This window comes from Aquila chrysaetos, chromosome 8, assembly GCF_900496995.4.
Source record: "Aquila chrysaetos chrysaetos chromosome 8, bAquChr1.4, whole genome shotgun sequence".
Taxonomy (NCBI): Eukaryota; Metazoa; Chordata; class Aves; order Accipitriformes; family Accipitridae; genus Aquila; species Aquila chrysaetos.
Window position 1 is genome coordinate 21,939,082 of NC_044011.1, and position 23,671 is coordinate 21,962,752.

At 42.0% G+C, this 23,671-nt stretch overlaps 1 protein-coding gene and 1 long non-coding RNA gene across 3 annotated transcripts in view; one reads left to right on the forward strand and one right to left on the reverse strand.

The window, feature by feature from the left end:
• The window catches only part of PDE7B (phosphodiesterase 7B), a 180,843-nt gene that overhangs the window by 78,200 nt on the left and 78,972 nt on the right, over nt 1-23,671 (reverse strand). The window contains exon 1 of one of the 2 annotated variants that reach the window (XM_030022456.2): nt 3,909-4,415. The exons of the other annotated variant lie outside the window; for it this stretch is intronic. Coding sequence (XP_029878316.1) covers nt 3,909-4,212 — 304 coding nt within the window. The 5' untranslated portion in view covers nt 4,213-4,415. Of the gene's footprint in view, nt 1-3,908; nt 4,416-23,671 lie in introns of those variants that run through there. 2 annotated transcript variants of the gene reach the window in all.
• LOC115344689 lies at nt 4,545-9,926 on the forward strand. Its single transcript, XR_003924596.1, has 2 exons — nt 4,545-4,964; nt 5,546-9,926. It is a non-coding gene; the product is annotated as an uncharacterized LOC115344689 (long non-coding RNA).

Below are 23,671 nucleotides of genomic sequence, written 5' to 3' on the forward strand. Positions count from 1 at the left end.
CCACAGAGACCAGTGTCTCAACGGACCTCAATAATTCTAAGTACCTCTGCACCTTGTCTGAAAGTCTTGCATGTCTGCACACATGCAAGACTCAGTACAGAAATTCTCACTGGAGTTATCTGGCATGATCACTGTAAATGTAACAGGTTGCTAATGCTCATAAGGAAGACTCTTGGAGGCAGACCTGTACCCATTCCCCGATCAGGTTTGTTTAATCTGCAAAGCTGCTGCTGAAGTCTAGGAGAGAGTGATAAGAAAGTTAGGGTCATAAACAGAACATAGTTGCCTCCTAGAGATCAACATGGTTTCAGTTAAGAATTAGTTGAATAATTCAACTGTAATAATATCAACACATGCTGTTATTTTATTCAAGTAAAAAGCATGGGCTTGCAAATAATCTATTTGAAACACTCTAAGGAATGACACTGAATTATACCCATTTCCCACCCAACACTTTTCAAATTATATTCCATTATTGCACTTTCTTACTATCACATGGCCAGTTTGAGTATGTGAAATGGCTTCTGGCACAGCCAGAGACCGACTTCACCAAATCACAGTTTTGTGCTGATTTGGTCAGGGATTGAAATGGGAAAAAAGAGTTACTAAGCAACAACAGGCCAGGAGCAGGATAAAGTTCTGCAGTCTTAATTGATAATAACTTTAAAAGGCAGTGCAGCAATAAGAGAAGGCTCAAGATGTGAATTTTACTGCTTTGGAAGGGAAAATAAATCATTATTAGAAACCCCAGGCAGACAGTCTCTATAAGATCTGGGTTCTTCGTCCATCCCAACTGTATGCTGCATGATGTATTGCCAACACTTTTTTCTGCAGAGAAATTGAGTAGCTTATTCTCAATATGGAACAAGAAGATGGAAGACCCAGATACAGCTCTTTTATTTGAGAGCCCAAGACACACAGACAGTTTTTCTCTCTAGCAGCTCTCTACTCCTACCTCAGGAAAGAGGAATCCGGTATGAATTACGGCTGTATAGGTCCCCAAGACATTGCCATCCACAGAACTGACATCATGTCCAGATATAGCTCTCCTTCCTCCTTGCTACCTGTGGTTAAGAGGGTTGTTCCTTTCTAGAAAGCCAGTCCAAAGCTGAGTCCAATCACTCAGGCTAGAACAAGGGAATTTGCTTAGCTAAATCTCTATTAACATGATCAAGGAAGGCAGAAATCCTGACTGTTTCCTTCCAGAATCCATATCTATTTCCTCCTCTTCTACTGTAAGCAAAGTAGTTTCATGAGGATGTGATAACAGAACATGAGTTATCACATGAACACTTAGAAATTTAAATGAAAAAGCCCTTGATGTGGAAAGTGCTGTGAACTCCACTACTGAACAATCAACCTTTATTTGCCTAGCTAGCAGTATCTTGAGCAGAAGTTATTTGCTTTAGCTTCACCTGAAGAAACCCAATTTCCTACTGAAGTACTGCCTTTTTGTAAGATGTAAGTTATATAGGGTTTGTTTTTTTTTTTTAAAGGAGCCAAACATGTACAAAACACCATACAAACACGAAGCTGAGCCCCTCATACTACGGATCCTTCCAAACCATTATCTTTTCTTCCCATTTCTGCATTCTTTGATTTTGCACTTATTTAAGTATACTAGATTTCAGCATTTACTGGTTTTCCCACATACTCCAATGTACTTAAAGTGACTAAAATGAAACCACAAGAGGGAAAACTACTAGGATGACTGTTGCTGAGGAGGAAAAACCAGCAACCCAGGTCTAGTTCACTGAAACTGTCTGATGATTCGTATTTGAAGTGTTGAGAGTTAGAGTCATCTTCTGCTCTGATTTGTACTGGTGCAAGTCAACTGAGCTTATGAAATAGGATCTGGCACCGTGAAGAGGACTGTCCCTTCACAGGATACGAGTAATAGCCACTTGAGTAAATGCAAGTTACTCATATCCTGCTCGTGGACTAATCTGTCTCTGTACATTCATGCACATTTTTAGTTGCCTCCAGGAATCTGAAGGCGAATCTCATTTGTTACCTAATGAAACTAATTTCACCAGATATAACACGAGCATACTGAAAAACCACTATTACTCATACATGAAGTGTAACCAATGCAGCATTTCTTAAGTTCTGTTTGATTAGGGTCCATCTCTGAACACTCACCATTCACCACACAAACCTCAATCTCCCTGGTTGGCTACAGTACATTCCCAGCTGATTTGCTCCAAGTCTTAAAGAGCAATTTGACCTCCTCTTTCTTTATCCACCCCACTCTTACTTATTATTCTTTTAAACTGAAGTGATTCCCAAAGAGTGGGGTGGCAGGTTGTACATGTTCATCGGAGCCTGAGAACATATCTTCCTTTTTTCAAAACAAAAGTGAGCCATATATTTCTTAGTTTAACTGCAAACATCCGAAATATTGGACATACAATGATCAACCAGCTATCCTCGCTGGGCATCCAAAAGTGATACACAGATACTTATTTACTATTCAAGTTTATATATACAGTCACACACACAGAGAATACATACCTACACAGACACGCACTTTGAAATACCTGCAGTGAGGTTATTCTACATAAGAAATTATATTATTCAGGTACAAAATACTGTAAATTAGGTTTCGATAAAGGGTCCAGCAAAGAAAGATGAAGGCATCATCTTTGAAGACCAGAAGAGTTTAGTGACCAGGTTGCAGAGATGAAATAATCCAGAGTTCTGAAGGAACGAGCCACACGGTTTTAGTAAGTCTATTAAGTCACGGTAGTACGACGACAGGAGAATAAAAAAAATTATCAACTGATACTGAGACAACGGTAGGCCTATGAGCCTGACTTCAACAGAAATCAAGAGGTTTCGAAGGAGGCAAGAAGTTGCCTCCGACAGAAGGCGAGAGGTTTTGAACCATAAGCAGCGTGGAGCATGGGGTAAGATGTGGTATCAACTAATCAGAAGTACCGCGCTAACATGACAACTCATTTCTACCAAATGAAAATGCAAGAAGTCTAACCTGGACTTCAATAAAGCATTTGACATGGTGCCGTACGGCTCCATCACTGTTACTGAGTTAGGAAAAAACTGACATGCAAGATTTATACCGCTTATAAAAAAGCATGTGCTCTTTAGCCAGTAATACACCACGTTCAAAGAGAAAGTAGTGGGATGGGGCCGCGTTACTCCAAGAATGGGTCTCGAGTTTTTAATATTAGCTAGCAACACACAAATCATAAGGGTGTCGCTCCGCTTTGCCGATGGGAAGCAAGGGAAGGTCATGAGAAACGAGCCAAGCGCACTCCAAGATCAGGGTGAAGTTTGGCGGCGCAAGAGGAGAGGCCATGCGCTTAGAAAGCCGCAGCGAAAACAACCGGGGAAGCCCTCGGCGCTGGGGCGGGCGCAGCCACCCCCGCTCCTGCAGCGGCCGAGCTGCCCGGCGGCCCCGGGGCACCCCCCGGCCGCCCCCCCGGCACCTTGACCGCGGGGCCGCCGCTGCGGAGCTCCGTGCGGGCCGGGGAGAGGCTCCCCCGCGCCGGCACCGAGCCCAGCTGCCCTGGCTCAGGTCAGCCTCAAAGCCGCGGAGCTGCTTGCTCTAGTTTTTAGCTCAGCTTTTACCACCCCGCGTGTAAAAGCACGCAACAGATTGCACGGGAGAGCGCCCTCAGCAAACGGACCTGGCTTCCCGAGCCGGCACAAACTCCGCGTGTGCGTCCGCGGGGGGAGAGAGCGAGAGCTGCCAAAAGCACGTTTTTAAACCCGGACGCCCGTCGGGCAGCGCTCCCCGGCCCCGCGCCTCTCCAACCCGCCCCGCTCCGGCGGCGGCAGCCCCGCGGGCCCCAGCGGCTCTGCCCGGCCCCGGCTCCCCGCAGCCCCCGTTCCTCGCCCGCCTTTGCCCGCCGGCTCCCCCGAGCAGCAGGGCGGGGGAAACCTACCTGCCGAACCGCCCAGGGCATCCTCGCTTTCCAAAACCCCTCTGTGCTTCGCCCCGCGGAGCTCCCCTTTGGATTTCCAAACGAGCTTTACCATCTTGATCATCTCGGGCAAGTCCCAGGCCAGGGTCCCCTGCTGATAACCGGGCAGGCTGCCCATGGGAAAGGGCATCGGCTCTTCCCCCGTCCTCCTCCGCCTGCCCGGCTCTGCCGCGGGGAAGAAGCGCTCCAGCACCGGCATCCTGGCCCGCGCCCCCCGCCGGGGAGCCGCAGCCACCCCCCCGGCCCGAGCAGCCGCGATGAGCATCCAGAGCGGGGCGGGGGCGCCCGGCCGCCCACCGCCGCCGCCCCGCGCAGGGGGCGCGCCCCGCCGCCGCCCGGCCCCGGCCCCGGCCCCGCGCTGTGGGCGCGGAAGGAAGGAGCGCCGGGCTCCGGCCGCCGCGGTCGCCGCCCGCCCTCTGTGCGCCCTCAGCCCGCCGCCAGGCGCCGGCAGCCGGGGCGAAGCGGCTGGCGGGCAGGCGCGGAGCCGCCGCTCATGCCGGCGCGGCGCAGCGCCGAGCCCCGGGGGCGGGGGCGGGGGCTCGGGCCGCTGCTGCCGGCGGCGGCGGCAGCGCGGCGGGGCCGGGGGGGGGGGGGGGTGGTGGCGGCCGGCGCAGCCCGGCGGCGGCAGCCGGGGGCAGCGGGGCTGGGCGGGCTGAGCCACCCCTCACGCCCCGCCGTGCACTAAGGAGGAGGGCAGGGAGGAGGCGGTTTGACTTTATCCCTGCCGTGATGCCGTGGGGGAGCCCCCCCCCCCCCCCCGCCTTCCTCCTCGCCCTCGCCGGGCTGGCTACGGAGCCGGTGCGGGTTTTGGCCTCTTAGTCAAACCCCGCCGTAACCTCGGCTGCCCTTGGGCCGGGGGGGGAAGGCGGTGATTCACGTCCCGCCGCTGGCTGCGAGGGCCGGGAGCGGGGCAGGAGCCCGCCGGCGGCGCGCGGTGCCCCCCCGCCTGCTCCGCTCTGGGACGGACGGCAGCCCGGGGGGAAGCAGCCGAGCGGAGCATGCAGAAGGGCTGCGAAGGTGCCGGCGCTCGACGAGTTGCTGGAATCGCCGTTTGGGGGGAGGGTGCGGAGCCCCGCGTCCTCATCGCCTGGGCTGCAAAGCTCCACCTGAATGGGTTCACGTTAGGACGCTGCCTGGTGGCAGCGATCGCTCACGGGCTCCAACGAGAAGACAATTATTCATCGCTAATCTTTAAAAACAAGGCAAAGCCGCCCGGGAGGGTGCTGTGTCTCATGCAGAAATGAGGTGGCGTGCCGGGTCTCTGCAGCCGTGAGCGAGCACTTCTCTGGGCTTGCTTGCTGCCTTTGGCCAGGCACCGCAGCAGCACCCCTCCCTTCCCGGGGATCCGTGACCGGGAGGGACCTTGCGATTTTCAGAACTTTTATTCTGCCTTTATACAGTATCTCCCTTTCAGCCTGCTGTTGGTACTGGTCTGTCCTTTAGCTGTTAGTTTATAGAGCGTACAGCAGAGCGGTGTGGGGTGGGCCCTTGCACCAGCACTTCGTTTTTAGTAAAACTGCAGAAGACTTATTTAATGGGATTTTAGTGGGCATTATAATATTTCCTAGCATGCGTAGTAATACATTTGTCTTCTCCAGGTTACATTCAATGTTCTGCCTTTTCTCCAGATGGAAAAATAAACTGGCAAACAAGCAGGATCTTCCTTCACAGATGAAGAGGAGCCAGGAGAATGGACTGAAAGTTAACAAACACCCTTCCATGTAGAAAACGGAGTGCACAAGCCTTTCCTCCTCATGCCAGCATCAGCAGGGGCAGCGTGCTGTTTCCCCTGTTCCAGGACCCTCTGCCATGCTTATCTTAATGTTCCCACCTCAAACCGACAACTCCACTGCTTTTCAAAAACTAGCCCTATGTTGACTGCAGGCTGTAGTGCCATACTATCAGCATACTGCACTTTCAGGCGGCTCTGTCTTGAAAATTGTGAAGTGCTTCCTAAGTATTATACTATTGTTGTTGTACTGTTATTTTGCAGAGTCCTTAGCATCAGGATATCCTGACTCTTGGAACAAAGGGGTTAAGAACAAAGAAAACAAATAGATGATGTGCAGTACAGTAGCGCAGCGATTAACACATTCATACAATCTATGCTTATAATTTTGTGGAAAGGGAAATTTACTGGTTTTTAAGTTTATATGGCTTCTTGTGATATTTTAGGTTTTTCATATTAGTGCATGTTGTGCAATTTCTCTTTAAAGCAATGTTGTTCCTGTTAGAAAGGGATAAATAGGCAACTGAAGTCCAAAAGTCTTAGAAGACTACTTGCCTACTGGGCGAGTTAAACCTTACACCCCAACTACTTCATTTTGGTTTTGAGCTACCAGGACTTGCAGTAACTTTTTTTTCAGTTATTGTTTTTCCTCTTTGTTTACCTCTGCACTTCCTGCTCCCCGCTGGGGCAAAGAGCAAGCAGAAATGCCAGAGCACTGTGAAAGAAAGGCTATCCTTGTGGCATTTCCAGCTTCACTAGATGCAAAAAAATACCAGACATCTTGGAAGAGAATGTATTCACAGATGCCCAGCCCAATTTTTAGATGAATATCTGAATATTTAAGTGCTTAACAGAACTTAGCCACCAACCCTCTTGATAGCAGCGGTAGCAATCTTCTGAGTTTTCAAAACCTACACTACCTTTTTATATCCTTGGAACTGTGAAAAGTTTTGTGCCACCTGTAGTTGGGTCACTTGGATATGTACCTGCCTTGTGGATAGGATCAGGCAGTCAGAATCGAATCATTAATTGCTGTATTTGTTTTCGCTTACAGTTCTACAGGTGCAAAGCAGGAGGACAGTCAAAAAGCAAACAGAAACTGAGGTCTGTTTTTGTTATAGTTTTAGTATTTCAAGAAGCTATGTAATAAACCTAACAGACAGTATTTTTTTTTTCTGGGAAAGTTAGTGTCGAAAGCAACTGCTCTAGGTAGCCTGGAGTTTCTTTTTTTCCCTGCTTTCTGGACAGTTTAAGGATCAGGAGTTGCAAATGAAAAAAAAAAAAAAAAAAAGTTGTGTAAAAAGTGTTGCCTGGCATTGACGGGTATGTCTGTAAATTAATACATCTTATTCTTACTAAACTTGTGCTTCACAATTGTACTACAATTCAGTGATTACTTATCCTTAATTCATCCAAGATTTTGCTGTTACTGATTGACTTTCCTTTTGTCTGTTTTGTTATAAGAATGGAGCCACATAAGAGCTGCTTGCAGGAAAGCCTGGCAGATACATATTTGATTATGAGGTTTTCAGCATCAAAAATCAGCTGTAGCATCACTCTCAGAGACTTCTAAGAGACAAAATGCTCAGATTTTACAAGTTCTCTGTTTCTCTGACTTCAGTTGTGCTGTGATGATTTACCCAACTTGAAGATGTGACCTCAACATAACACTTTTCATTGTGCTTGAGAAAAGCCATCAGAATTAAAACATAACACAGTCCTACACAGCAGTGTACCCCGCCATTTGTGACTGCATTTTAAACAGTCCTTAAGCAAGATCGGCTCACCTAAAACTTGTCTTTTGCATTCTTGCTTCCAGCCAGACTTGAAGGAAATCTTTCAACAGAGATGGATGGCTTTATTGCTACTAACTGCATTTCTCTCCGACTCCGAGTCAAAGAAGCTTAAGTGATTACAAGAGAAATGTAAATGTAAATGTATTAGCTCTGGCCTTCATTCATCCTGAGAAGCAATGCCAACGAAAAGGCGAACGGAGTGATCTGAAAACCTGACAAGGCAGTGCGTATTTTCACAGGTAGACACGAGAACTGGGAAAGACTTGAGGAAAGGAATACTGTGGTGGGAGAAAAGGGAAGGGAGAAGCTGACAGATTAATAGCTGGTGTTTCATAATTGGTGTCTCTTAAAAAGTTTTACTTGTTTGCTTATTCACTCCAAAGTTATGTACTAAGAGCAGCAGCAGCAGAATTGCATGCCAGATGGTAGAGGAAGTGCCTCGTGTATCTTTCCAGTCTACTGAAGCCTGCAGGGCCGTTGTTAACCCACTGCTCTGGTTTTCATTGCAAGTCCCTTTCTTCCCCTTTTTTCTTTTCCTTCCTTCAAAGAAAAAGGAGGGAGGGGGAAAGAGAAAAAAAAAAGAAAACCCATGGTTTAAACTGGCAATAGCACCATCCTTTTGGCTTTGAGCTACCCTGTCCTGTGCCAAATATACTGTCTCCAGCAGCTCTCCCACAACAAATCAGTCCAGACACACAAAAGCTGTAAAAAAAGAATGGTGAAGAAAGATCCTTGATTCTCCCCCGCCACCCCCCCCCCAGCCTTTTCCTTTTGCTTTCCTCCCCGAGCTTCATTCCCCAGCAATGACCTCCTGCTTGCCAGTACTCTTAAATGATACTGGGACCTCCAGCCTGCAACTTTGCTGACAGCTTCCTTAGAGCAGAGGCATCTTTGCCTTTCTGTATTAACAGAGTATTGTAAAGGAGAAGTTATATTCTATTATTCCTCTCACTTCTATCTGATAGCCGATGTTTGAAAAAAAATGGCTCATGAATTAGTAGAGTGGCAGATTCATTACTATTGGAAACTCTGTCTATTCTTCCAGCTAACCCACATCACTGCATTGTGGCACAACTTACTAAGATTACATTTCCAAACAGACACCTGAAAAGATTTGACATTGTCTGTTTATACAGTAAATTATTAAACAAAAAAAAAATTGGAAAAAGACTAGCAAATTTTTTAAGTGATTAGCAAACGTTAAATAACTCCAACTGTAGGGACCAGTTTCAAAGACTATCAGATACCAATTTTTAGAAATTGTAAAGCATGCGTCTTTAGACAGCGCTTATTAGCAGAACCATCTTAAATCAGTAGTGACTTATGAAAAGTATGCCTTTGCCTCTGTCCTAGGGGTCACAGAGTCACGCAGAGACAATAGGCTGGGCCATGGCCTAGGGTCAGAACCAAGTGATGACACCATCACTGGGATCAAGTTTTAGAAGGCTTCAGGGGTGTGATGTGATTTTAAGATAAAAGAGAAGATGGTGATTGCTGGGGGGCAGTCCTTACACATAAAGTGGAAAAAAAAAAAAAAAAAAAGCGCTGCACATTTGCAGGGCAGCCTAAAAGGAGCAGTAGAGAAAACAAGAATGTGAGTGAGTAACTTTTAGAAGGGACAAGGGTAACAGAGTGCCTGAGAAAGTTGGAGAATATGACAGAAGAAACATAAGCAGGTAGAGTTATGCAGAGCTTGCAAGAATTTTTCTAATGACCTCCTGGAAGGTTTCTTTGATTGGTTTAAAAATCTTAGTATAATTTTCTTATTCTTTGCCCCACATTTGTCTTGTTCCAGGTGTCTATTATTTTTTATTTTATTCTTACTAATAAGAACAATTACTCTTAGTTATCTCTATCATTGTCATTACTTTATTAAATATGAATAATTTTATATTTATTTGGGGACAGTTACTATGTCTTTGCTCTAGACTGCACATACTGAATTCTATAAACTCTATCTCAGAACTTTTTTCCCAATCCTGACATTATTTTAATGTTTTTACTATGAATTCTCATCAATGTACTAACATTTTTTTGGATGCATACTCAAGGTACATAGTAGGAGACTTTTTTATCTGCTACCATCCCACTGTCAAGAGATGTTGAAATGAATTTCTAAGAGAATGGTAGGATGTACTATTTGTTGTTGCCTAAGCTGCACATAGCATCACTCCTTGGGAGTCTCACCTAATGGGAAATGTTGAAGACAGGCAGTGGTGTTCTGTGGCTTCACGGTAATCATTTAGTTGTTGTCATCAGTCAATCAGACTCCTTGGGAAAAGGTTCTGGAAATGGAGGAGTGAGGATTGCTTGAGTTCTGTAGGGCAAGGAGCCAGTTCCTTTTTCATTCTTAGAACATGTGAGATAGATAGCACATTTTTATGATTAACAATTTGTACTACTAACTAAGCAAAAATGCTTGTGGTAAAGGAATAAACAGAAGTCCATAACTAATTGGAAACAGTGAGGTTGTGTAATTTTTCCATTGCCTGCTTTGGAAAATTAAAAGTTCAGCATACTGAGTCTGATGCTTAAACTCTCCCACAATACAGGGTGAAATTCTATGTGGCTTAAAGGAAATAAAAGATAACAGATATTAGACTCATATCACCTTAATAAACCATAATAAGAAAATAATAACGATAAGCTGAAGGAGGAGTAAGAAGGGAATTGCCACCACTATAGTTAACTGTGTTGCACAATGTATCTGATGGACTCTATTAGTTTATCTCCTCCCTCAATTCTTACGTGCAAGCGAGATTTACCTGAGCCAAGGTAAAGAGATTTAAGAAAATGTCATTGCCATCCCAAAAGAAGCTGTTACGCAGTGATCATTGCAACAGTTTTGCAACAGATGCTTAATAATGGACTAGGGTAATGGAGTGAGAGGTTAAGAACACTGCATTTAATTGAAAATGTAGGTAGAAATCAGGTAGGCAGAAAATAATAACCTATTATATGTGACAGTGGAAATGCTAGTCATCATTTTATGTAATAACCCTATGACAAGAATAACTGCTGCATCCTGCAGGATTCCTTTTTGTGAATAGGTAAAAAAAGACTGAGTAGAAAAAGGGACTAACCAAATTAGAGACTCATCTCCCTTAAATACGTAACTAATGTTAAGTAACTGGATAGTCTCAATGAATTCAAAAGGATTACTGCCATCTTTAAAGCTGAGCATGCGCATACATATTTTCTCAGTTGGGACATAAGTATCTAAAAATTATGGCAGCAGTTTGAAAGACGAGAGATGCGCCACATTTGAAATGTTTCTTCTTTCACCTATTACCTTAATGAGATGGCATGAGTGGCCAGATAGCCTATGGTATCCTTGCCCCTTGTGGTATATGGAAGAGACTTACAACTATGATTTCATCTTTTCCTGTCTTTTGAAATTATAAAAATAAAGTGAGTAGCCAAAAATCTGCATTAAGTGATATCTAGTTTAAATTTTTGTCAAAGAAAGCATAGTACAGTAAGATTAAATGGTACATAAATATAATGATAAATATAGAGGAATAATGGGACATAAATATAATGATAAATATCGAGGAATAATAGGACTTGCTCCTTCATTTGTAAACCAGATATCACAAGATCTGATAACTTAGTTTTTCCTTTTAGCTTTCAAAATGTAGAGGAAATAAGATTTGACTAGGAAAAGAAGCACCATTTGAAATAAAATTAATACATATTTCTTAACTTTTTAAACTTGTTAGGTACTTGATGGCTGCCCGTATTAATATTGCAGAGTATCTACTTGTTATTCTTCAGTTTTTGTCTTTTTTACTTTAATAATTAATGGCGAATTTATCTCTGTGTGTAATCCCATTTAGACCCTATAATGAGCATTAGGATAGCCTAGGTTAGGGATAGGCCTTGTGCAGACCTCTCCCAAATTTATTCCTATTTGCAACGTGAGAGTAAAGTAATACCACTGAACTGGATTTTGCCCGATGCCATGTACATTCTGATTGCAGACATATTACTACCAGTGACTAAATAATCTTGATGCTTTGGTCAGGTTGAATACCTAGGCCACTAAATTATAGCGAAACAAATACAGATGTGTGTTTCAGATGAAATATCTACGGTACTCGAGTACCATTTCTACATTTATGCTCATGCTGTAACCACACTTAGTGTGTCTTCATTCTGTCTGCACATCAGCTTTCCGATGATGTGCATACCCCAAAGCTGAGGTTGTTTGCCCTCTCACAGAAGTGCTAAGGCTTCATTTCCCTCTTTGCATCTTGCATGACAGCAGCGAGTCCTGCGGGGATGGACAGGAGATACAGCTGGGGAGTCGTGGGAAAGGTCTAACAACGATGCACAAACATCCTAGTGATAAACTAAGCTCCCTCTGACCTAGTTTCTTATGACTGCAAAATCAGGCCATACTTACTGTAATCAAGCTCTTTGCGTTTCTTACAAATGCATTTGTGTAAATGTAGCTCCACCAGGATCAGCAGCTTTGGAGCTCTGCTGTCACCCCTGTGCTGGCATTTTATTACCGTGCTATCAAACCCCAGTGATAATCAGGCAAACACATGGTGGTTCTTTTCTTCACTGCAGCTTCCACTTGAAATGTAGTCTTACCGATTATGCTGCAGAAAGAAAAAAACTCCAAGTAGCTAGCCTAGGAGGAAGAGCTATCTAAAACTGGTTAAAGGCATCCACTAGATCTGCAGATGGAGGGGAGGCTTTCTGGAAAAACTGTTTCTCTCAGATGTGTTTGGGCAGGCTGCTCTTAGTAATGCAGTTCCAGCTGTAGTATGCTTTCCAAGATATCCTGACCATATGTAAAACCATAAATGTTTTCCAATGTTTCCTAAGATATCTGTTACGATTTTTGTTTTTTCAATCCAGGCAATCACACATCATTTTGCAGGGCTCTGCACAGCTCTTATGATAGCAATATTCATTTAGATACACAGCAATTGTAACATACATTATTTAAAAAAAAATCCATAATTGATCAAAATCTTAGTAAAAAGAGGAAAGCATTCAGGTTATTTTGATAAGATGGTCATGCAAATATTGTACTGTATACAGACTTTTCCCCAGACCTTAACCACACATCAAAATGTGAGCTTTGGTCATAGTATTGACATCCATAAACATCTCCTTCCATCAGTAGCTATGCGATTTCAGAAGTTTTCAGCTGGGATAGTCAGGACAAAATTTCTGTTTCCCTTTCACTATCTGTTCAACACTAATGACTATATTTGCCTGTGCTTGATCTGTTCTTCTGAGGCCTGCAATGTCATATGCCAAGTCAATTACAAGACATTACTTAATCTCACAATTTAAGACTTTTGGGTTACTCTCTTTATCTTGCCTTCTGCTGACAGAGATCCTCTAGAAGCAACAACAAAACCATTTTCAACCACCTTTGGGTGGGATGAGAGAGCTAAACATAAGAGTGATCGCTCCCGCAAACTTTTTCTGCCACCCACAGTTGCAGTCTGAAGATGCTTAATTCAGAAACTAAGCTCAGATCCTTAGAATGACAGGCACCATCTTCTCTCTAAACACGGGCTTAGCAAAGTGTCATCCTTTTTTTGAAGTCTGCAAAGTTCTGATCACACTCAGAGAAGCTGACCGAAGGAGATTGCTATGTGTCTCCATTAACCAAGGAAAGAAAATTTTGGGGCTTCAGGGAGCACTGAACTGCCAGGGACAACTGTGTGCTCCCCAGTTCTGTATTCACTTTCCACACAGCTCTGTTCACGCTCTTGAGTGCTTTGAAATGTGGAGATATTACAGAGTGTTTGTTACTGCGTCCCAAAATCAGAGTTAAAAAAAAGTCCAAACGATGGTCTAGTCTATCTTCTTGCTAATGCTGGCTTGTTTTTAATTGAATATTATGCATATACTAAATAAGCAAAATGGTTTCTGTTATTTTTATCAGGAACTTCTTATGCACTTCAATGAAACCCATTACATAGTTTTTGCTGTTATTTTTAAAGTATAATATCAATATTCAAGTAATACCAGATGAAACTGGTTTCAGCCACCATTAACTTTGGCTTTTCAGAAAGGGAAAGAAATCCTCCAGTATTTCCAACTTCAGCTGGAACATTGGCACAGGAAACAATTTAGCGGGGCTAGTGTGCAAGGAAGTGATGTAACTTTTACCAAATTTTGTGACTGTGTGGAAAAAAAATCAAACATCAGTTGGCCTATCACCCTATTAAACCACTAGTTTCCTATGCCAATGAACTGGAAAATGAACTGCATCTCCTTTGCTGACATTTGCCATCTACATCAGCTGTTTTTTTAATGGCTAAATCTCAGGTTTCCAACTATGCCATGACATGTGCTTGTATAAGTCCAGTAGGAAATACTTATTTAAGTCTCATTTCTGCATGAACATAAACTTCCGTTTCTAGTCACAGCATAAACAGGAGTGCATGCTCATCTAGGACTGCCTGCTAGTTCCTTACTATTTTCTGTTAAAAAGTGTGGTTCCTTAGTTCAGAATACAATTGCTAACATAATAAAAATAATGTTAGCAGTAGGAAGTTGGAAAGCAGAATTTGTTTTATGAAAATGTCAGACTTTGTTTTTATTAGAAATTAGAAGTTAAAACCAAATGTCCATCAGGCAGAATTTAAAAATTTGCAGTAATTTACTTCTGAGAAAATATTTTTTTCCTTTTGATGTAGCAAGTATTCTGTTGAGATAACTTCAAAACATTGCATTAGAATAACAGATCCTATAACCTGATATTTGAATAACATTTAACCTGGTATTTGAATAACATTTGAATAAACATGTTAGAATATTAAAGTCTAAATAAATTAATGAAACAATAGTGAAGGAAAGTTACCAGAAAATGTCAGAATGTAATGCTGGTTGTTTTCTTAACAAAATGAGAAACGAGAAGCAACTTTCCCTCATAGAAAAAATGTCAATAAAAATAAATTTTTTAGAAAAAATTATAACACTACCTTTTCTGAGGCAAAATTACTCCACTGAAAAAATTTCATCTTGCTGTAGCTATCTTATTGAACATTTTCTATCTGAAAGCATGTGGAAGCAAGAGCAAGCACTGGACAATGTGAATGCAAGGATGGGGATACATTTGGGTAAAGAGCTCAATGGTTTGCAGGTATCTTGTATGTGGCACAGAAGAGAGAGGAAGACCTGATAGCATTTCTGTAGCACTCAAATATCTTTGAGCCAACAGTGGTAAAAAAACAGCCTTAGCAGCTCTGCATTTAATGCCCTTTCCTGTGGCTGGGACCAATGGGACGTGATGTACCGTGGTAAGAGGGACTGGCAGAAATTTCCCTGTTGAAGCAACATTAAACTATGGAAAGAGAAACAGAGGACAATGAATGGTAAAAGAGAACTATATACATTCAGTGCCTGGTAGCTATTTACTATGGTTAAATACTTTTATTTTATAAAAAAGATAATGAAAGGAGCAGACAATTATTAAGCAGGCGTTAGTTGGTCTAGACAAGATGAAAAATACTAACTTTGTAGATTATATATTTAAATCTTAACAGCAAATAGAAGTTTTATTTAACATGCACATCAATATTAGGTTATTTTTGTCATTTTCCTGCAGCATAAAGCCAAATATAGCTTTCCTAATTGCTTTTTTTTCTTTATTACTAAATGCCAATATACCTCAGTGTGTATGTGGGAGTACAAATCATTTTGGATTAGATCAATTTGGTAACAGATGTCTGGGTGGTTGGAGCCTTGTTTTACTAGATGTTATACAGACAGGTCCTAATTATCATTCAAAGGTCAGAGTAAGAAACAGGGAGACTTTTACAACGCTGACTTTAGATACCCAGCTTGGCCACTAACTTAAACGGAGAATGAGGCAGTCACCAAGGGTACAATTCAAAGCACCCAAATTAGCCTTCTGCTCTGAATTACTGTATCACAGAGCCTGTGTCTTCCTTTCGACTCAAAGAGGAGCCATGGGAAAACAGCTAGATAATTTAACCAGCCAAGTTTTGTGCTGATATTTGGGTAAGCTGCTTGCACCCTAAATTACAATAATGCACAGTGGAGTAGCATTTGGCACAGACCAAATGCCCTAAATTATAACAATTGCTGTTTAACAATTGTTTAGTACAATTCATTACATCTTTGGCAGAAATCCAAGCGACAAAACTTTCTTTCTGTTTTAAGGTTCAAAATGTTCCATTGCTTTCTAAATAAATAAATATTGGAGTCAGCTGTGCACCTCAGTTTCTGCTGAGATCAGAAGTGGAAGGATGAGAACAGTGCAGAAGGTGCTACCCTTCAGTTGTTTCCAGGGAGGAGAATCTCATGAGAAAATTCTGATCTTAGGTTTTCTGTCTGAATTCCAAGATGTTAAGATAAATTGAAACAAACATGCAGAATTTTAAATATTTTTTTTTTTTTTTTTATAAAATGGACTCGCCAAAGCTTTTGAGGTTTGCCTGTTACCTACTTAAACATATCAGCGGTATTGCTTGAAAAGTATAGATTTTGCAAATTCAGACTTTGAAGCTCGAGAAAACAGCAATGGTAATGGCTGTATGAATATTCATAAGTTAAGAGAATAACCAAACCAGTCTTGTTTTCAGCAGTTTTCACAATATCTATTCTTATTTATGGGGTTTCACTGTATTAATAGCATTCTCTCCCTTCCCCTCTCCTTTATACAGTCCTTATGGGAAAATAAAGGAAAATGAGCTGTGCTTTTGTAATGGTCTCACATCTCTACAGATGTCAGCTCAAGAGTATCCAAAATATCTGTCACACATTACACATACTCTTAAAAAGTAATGTACTTCTTTTCTGAGCAGATACGAATTCAGCTGCCTGGTTTATCACATTGCCTGTGTGATACTAAGAAATCAGTTTTAATTACTTTGGCTGTATCTAAGCTGCCTAAACTCAGGAGTTCCTCCTGGTTGCAGGGTTGGCAATGTGAGACACCTCAGGGCTGGGACGAGATCTGGAGCCTACTTCTCCCTTCTCTCTTGGCCCCTGACTTCTCTGGGAAGATGTCCAGGGATGTAAACTGCAAAAGCACCGTGCTGCACTGGATAATGTTGATTGATTGATAAGGAAACCAGAACTAAGTGGCTTCTAGCATCTTATACCTGCCACACTGTATATCTGTAACTGTTTTCTTATGGCTAATATGGGAATGGTCTTACCTTTCTTCAAAGGAAGAAAGCAAACATAGATGTTAGGAGTAATGAACCTTTAGCATACTGGAGGAACAGAGGCCTTATACCTCTTCTCAGATACTTACATGTACTTTTAAGGCTCTGTCTCAAACATAGTTATTCTGGACTATCAAGATTTATAGCTATCCGGTCACCCTCAGGGTTCAAGTGCAATTGGCAAGACAGTAGAACTAACAAATAAATGTTGAAATGTAACGCTGTTAGCCATGTTCAGAAATGGTGGTGTTTTTTTCAGGGAGTTGAGTAGGAGCCAAGTAGCACTGGCAGCCCTGCATGACCTTGCAAAGTGCCGTCTCCCCAGCCAACCTCCAGGCCTGAGCGTCTCGGCTTGCAGGATGTGTGAGCAGCTTTCCCCTGGGCCAGGTGTGGGCAGGGACAGAGTACTTGCAACCACCCCTGAGGTCCTCGGCAGGTGCAATGTTCAGGAGGTGTTAGATACGTCCAGCTATCTTATTGTCCAGTCCACTTACTATTGAAAAAAAGTGTCTTGCATCTATAGTGGCTTTTATTCTGAAGAAGTACTTAAAAGATATTTTTTTGTTCATTGATATTTGAACATATTTTTTTCTTTTATTATTTGCGTTGTCTTGCCAATAATATCTGGACTATTAGGTGAGGGGACAGTTGCAAACTGTGCTAATAACAGTAAGTTCTGCTGTTCACCCATGGCTGAAGCATGAACACTACTGAAAAGGGTTGGATATAAATGCTATTTGTATCTATGTAACCTGAATATATTATGAGGGAAAATTTAAAATAGCGTTGTGGCCAATGCAATATTTTGGTCAGAAAAGTGGGATAAGGACCAATTCTAAGAATCATCCTTCATAGCCACAAGTAACAAAGGCCTCAGTTACTTTATCCCTTATATTGTTTGGGACAAGTCATTTCCCTTAATTTAACACAGGGAAGAGTGCTTACCTAATACACCTTTTATTTCAGCCCTGCCACAATTGATGGATCAACTGAATGGTTACAGCTGGCAGCTATAGCCCACACCTGCAGCCTGGCCCATGTTGGGCAAAGCCATGGGACTGGCTGGAGGCTGAGGTGCTTTGGAAGCGAGATGTGCTCAGAAATTGCCCTGTCTGGACTATCGCCAGCACTGCATGCTGCAGCACTGAAATCAGCTGCAACAGATCCTTGCCTTCCCACTTAAATACCGAAAAAGCACTGTTGATGTTGAGGCAAGCCAGTTTGCTCTGCATCATAAGTGAAGGCACGTGCATCTCTGAGAGGAGCTAGCACTTAAGTGCTTATCAACAAGAGCTAAACTGTATGAAGAGCTGTGAAACAGTAAGACAGGGAGGCAGACACTCCTGTGTGTGATTTTTCTGCTCCTGCTCTGTGTGGCCTTGGGTGGGAAGAAGATCTTCTCATCCCATCTGAAAGTAATGGTCTATCGTTCCTGAGCAGAACTGATGTGCAGTAATAGAATTTGGAAAGTTGTCATTCTGAATAACTAAGCAATTTCCATGTATTTCTTTCACATATGCTGTTTTCCACATTACAGAAGATACTTGTTTCATTTTGTTGTTAAATTTTGCTAAGAATTTACATAAAACTCCTCCAATTGTGCTACACTAAAATCATTTAAATGTATTAAATTCCTTTTCGTTATGAATCAGTAGATTTTAAAACCTAGGTTTCTAAGAGATCTGCTGATTTGGGTGTCCTGATTCCAGACAATCCAGTTAGAAGCATCCAAAATGAATTGATTTTCAGGAACTAATGAATAAGTATTACCTCACTAAGTAGGATATCTTTTTAATATGTTGCACGTTGATATCATAAAATCATAGCCTGAGGTTTTAAGTTATGATGGAAAAGATACAATAGCTGAGGAAAAGGTATCATCGTTCCTTAAAGAGCCAAATTTCCTTTTTAAATATGTGGTATCATGTTTCTTGGCTGGACTAATTCTTCCCGTGTCATGGAATATTATCTGCATTCATGGACCATGTCCAATTTAGTGATTTTTCTCTATTATACCACGTAAAATGCCTTTCACATACACAATATAGTACCTTGCATTTGCTTAGTACTGCACAATGGGCATTGTATGTTTTCTAGAAAACATCCACTCCCACTAATGCTCATGTATGTGGAGTAGGTATGTGTGCAGACATAGAAAGACAAGGCAAACACCCCCCCCGCCCCCACACACACATGTGGGACACTGAGAAATAAAACCATACATGTCAGGCAATGTGTGACTCCCTCTCTATGCCTCTGGCTGATCATTTTTAAAAAATAAAGATTGGACACCAGTTGCAATCAAGTGTTTTAAAATTCCCTTAATTATAATCAGAACTGGCTGTTTTTAAACATGACTCCTCAGTAAAAGGGCATCAGAAGGTTTTGAGCAAACAAGTGGTGTCTTGGACATCTGATTCTTCATACATGTGAGCCTTCTCAAAATCTTATTACCCTCTCATTATTATTCCTCCTCACAGAGGAGGAAACTCTTGAGCTAGTCATCCTCGGGTCCCTTTTAGTTAACCAACAGAAATAGCTCATTTGATTCATGTGAGGTATTTACATTGCTATATTGTGAGCTGAAAAGAGCTCTCAAAATGCCTGTGTCTTTCTGTTGGCTGTCAGGAAGCCTCAGATATGAACATTCTTACTGTGGACATATAAAGGTACAAAAGAGGTAAGGGGAAAGCACGCTGCTCCCCTGGTGATGCTATGTGCTATCTGTGAAGAGAATTTACCAGTCCTGGTACTGTGCAATATAAATTCCTTGCTTAGAGCTGAGATCCCTCATTTGTACTCTTCAACCACTTCTTCCAATGCCTTTCTATTACTTACTGCCTCCTGCCTTCTTTCCTTTTCCTAGATGAAATTCCTTCTTAAGCAGTAATTTAATGGAGTAAGAGAAAATAGTCAAGGGCTTCAGAACTAGGAGATTTTTTATCATAAAATTCTGTAATCTCTTTTGTAAATTTATTTAATATGTTGGATCTATGCATGAAAAAATATGCATGAAAATATGTTGGATCTATGCATAAAACATGACTAAACAAGCCTAGGATCTATATGAGTCTTGATATTTTGGCTCAGTACCAGTCTCTTACAAACTTTTTCCCACTTCACTCACCAAAAACAATCTAGAGCTTCAGCCAGGGTTATCTATTTCCATATGCAGCCTATGATGGGAAAAGAGCTTACAAACATTAACAGCTATTCCACAATGATAAGGCAATGAAATTAAATACCTCCAAAGAACTCTGGTAGAATTTTTTTTCCCCTATATAAGCCTAAGGAATTACATCAAATCCCATTTAGATAGCCCAAGTTTCAGGGGACAATTAATGACAGAAACAGTAATTACAGGAAAGGCTGCCTCAAAGAGCCTGAATTCCACATCAGTAACGAACTGTTACTGATGGATCAAGAAGATAAGGCTACCTTTACGGAAAAACGGGAAAGGGTCTAAAAACAGATATTCCTGTCAACAATGGGAAAATATCTGGAGAAAAGCCAAAGCCTCATTTATTTGTACAGCCTTTAGAGAAGAAAGTATTGTAATGTATGGTTACCATGCTAGGAATATTAAAAAGCAAATGAGCAGCCAAGAGGCTGTTCAAACAAAAATCTATCTTTAAAAGTAGCATATAGCATTTGTAGGATTTGTATAGGATGAAGGTTTTGTAATGCTTATGTGGATGGTTTGTGGATGTTTATAATGAGAAACACAGAATTGTGCGTTAGCATGTGAAAGAAAGCGAGCATTGCAGGGAATCTGACTTCCTATCACATGATTGAGCAAAACATTGAAGGAGAAGAGGTATATCAATTTTCTGGTGCCAGGAGATGTGAGGGAGAAGGCTGCTGGGATCTGCAGCTGGCCTGAGCCAGAGGAACTACTTTGTTTGGTGTAACTTTGTGAGCTTTCATGTGTTTGTTTCCCTGGGGGCAGGAGCTAAAACCTGTTGTGATGTGATAGTCCTTGACTTCCTGGAAGCAGGAGATAGCCCACCAGACGACTAATTGCCTCAGCACTCTGGGGCAGCCAAGCCAGCTACTTCTTAGAATCTCCTGGGTCAGTCAATGGGCAATGTGATAAAAACTCACACTACAGTTCCAAGGGGATGATTAGGACTGCTGGGACCCAGCTCTAACACAATTTCGGTGGAGGGATGGCTGAGCAGCCAGAGAGCAGAAGCAGAGACAAGAGGTAGGTGAGGACAGGAGTAGCAGACTGTCTAGGTCTTGTGAGGTTTCCCATCATTAGGGCAGCCCAGGGTCGGGTGAAAGTGACAAATTTGGGCACAGTTAATGACGGACCCCACCTGTACATCAGCTGGAATTTTTATTGCACTTGTAGGGTGAAATAGGCCAATGTGTATGCAGAACTTGATGGCATTAGCAGGTATTCACTACACCTGCTCTCTGCTGGCTGGAGCTAGAACTAGACCGCCACATCTGCTGGGGGATGTATGTGTTCCTTGCTTTTGTCAGCTGATAACTTCCTGGACTTCTGAATTAGGAGAATCTAAGTTTTACCCTACCATAGCAATGAAATTCCAAGAGTGCCAGGTCTCTAATTTAACAATAATCATGAAGCCAGTAAGTCACAGCTTTGTTTAAGTAAGACCTGGTTAGGTCACGTCTCTTAAAAGTAAATGAATAGGAAAGATTAAAGTGGATTCAGCAGCAAATGATTATCTTTGACCACGTATTATCAACTAGATGGCCTTATGCCTTTAAATCTGGGATAATTATGGTTTTCTCCAACAATATCCAATTACATGACGAATAACCTTGGCGTCTAAGGCAGGAACCTCTGATATGCGTCACTTCTTACCTCAAGAAGACTGTTTATCAGAGTTATCAGTGCTGGCTGCTGAAAAATCAGCCTGCTATTGTTACATTCCCATTCAGAGCACACCGTCTTCCAAAACATCCGAGCAGACTTGACAGACTGACGGCTGGGAGTACTTTGACATACTCTACCAGAGGGAACTCCTGGGGGGAATAAACCAACTGCATTCATTGCAATTCCTCCTTTATAGTGTGTGATAATGTAGCTGGGGAATGCAGGGGCAGTCTCTCCTGAGAGACAAAGCAGCAAATACATATAGGAACTCTTCAGTGCATATTTCTGATTTGCACTGATTTAATTCCAGGTTCTTGTTAATGCCAGTAGTTGCAAAGTACAAAGACAGAAATATCTTGCACCGGGAAAAAAATCTTTTATATACTGGGATCAATCACTCTCACACACAGTGAAGTGTTATGTTTCTGGTTAGCCTTAGATCCCATAAGCAATAAAGACTGAAAATTGTTATCAGAACAACAGGTGTTATCATTAAAATGCTTCCTAAGAATAGATTAGAAGGTAACATGAGCGAAGTTTGTACAGTAACATCTTGTACTGTGTTAGATTAAGAACAGTCCCTATAAAGCGGAAACACAAGGCATGAATTTCATTACAGAATTGTTTGGGATGTTCTTTAATAGAAATAGCTATTTGATATATTATGTATTTAGCAACTTAGCTATATAATGTGCTAATTATCTGGGGATTTGCATTTAATATATTTAAATCTGGTTTAAATTTTGGGTTATTGCTTTAAAAACATCCACTGTTAGAAAGAAAAATTATCTTCCCAGCCCTTTGCCAGAAAAAGGAAGGCTTTTGACTCATGGCTAATAAAACTTTATTAATAATTAAAGAATGTTGATGATTAGAAGCATCCTACAGCTGCTATGCATGGATATTACAGATGAGACCTATCAGTCTCTGTTTCTTACTGCATGGGTCATCAAGATGTTAAGGACTAGATCCAAAAAATGTTCCTGAAATGGGATTTAGGTATTCAAAATAGGATTTTGTGCTTAAATACAAGGGTAAGACCCTGAAAACTCCCACTTAGCTTTTGTTTGACATTGAAAATGCTTGAGCACTGTGCCTGGTGCAAATTTCTCGCTTTGCTTTCTTGCTTTTTAACCTTAAAGCCCAGTCGCTCTCTGAAAGATCTGAGTGTGAGCGTGCTCAAAAGCACCTCAGATTGAGTCACAGCTCAGAATCCACTGCTGCTTTCATGTTTCCATCCTATCTGCACCCAGATACGAAGCATTCATCTACTGGAGTCCCCTGGTGTTCCCTCCAGTCGGCATTCTCAGCACGTGCCAGGTACAGGGTGTGGCTCATCGCAAGCGCTGGTGGTGACCATTACAAAATAGGACCAGGAGAAAAAGAGAAGCCTTTTCTTTATATAACAAAATGTGCTTGGAATTTGTATAGCAGTTTAGCATTTACATGGGTTATCCATAAGGGGTGGGGTGGGGGGGTGGCAGATTAAATTTCATTGCCTGCTGGGGGGGAATGCTTCTTCCACAGCTTGTAGCTCCCAGCAGAATGCCTTGCCTGCAGCTTTAGGTGTGCTGAGCAGGAACTGTCCGTCTATGCAACAAAGAATTCAAGGTTTGTTTTGTATGTGTGTGCAAGAGTGAAATGGCTTTGTAGCGTAATGATTACGACATGCCCCTAGGATGAGGGAGAACAGGGGCTTGCCTATGCTTCACAGCCTGCTCTTGGATTTTGTTACCCGACTTTCATGGGGACTTCTGGTTCAGAGACCACAGTGTAGGAACACTTCTTCAATAGTGTAGGATTTTAATTAGAGCAGATTATGCTGTAATTTTTAAATTTAATTTATTTTTGGCTTTTAAAGTCAGTCTTTTTTAATTTAAGATTTTTTAAAAAATTTAAACTGGCTTTACAGTAGCTCTCTGTGGTTTAACAGTTGGTCAGGTGCTTGTGAGCCAAATCAACCGTAGGAGTGAGAGTCCTCAAGTGAACAGGGACTGTTTGTCATTAGTTTGTTCATATTCTTTTTCTAACTGGCTGATAAGATATATCCAGATGCTTTCAAAGCCCCATTGGGTCTGGAGTGATTGTTTCAATACTTAATAACTATAGAAGACAGAAACTACCAATTCTCTGTTCCAGTGTTGCTACTTTATTTTGTTGCTACATATTTGAGTTCC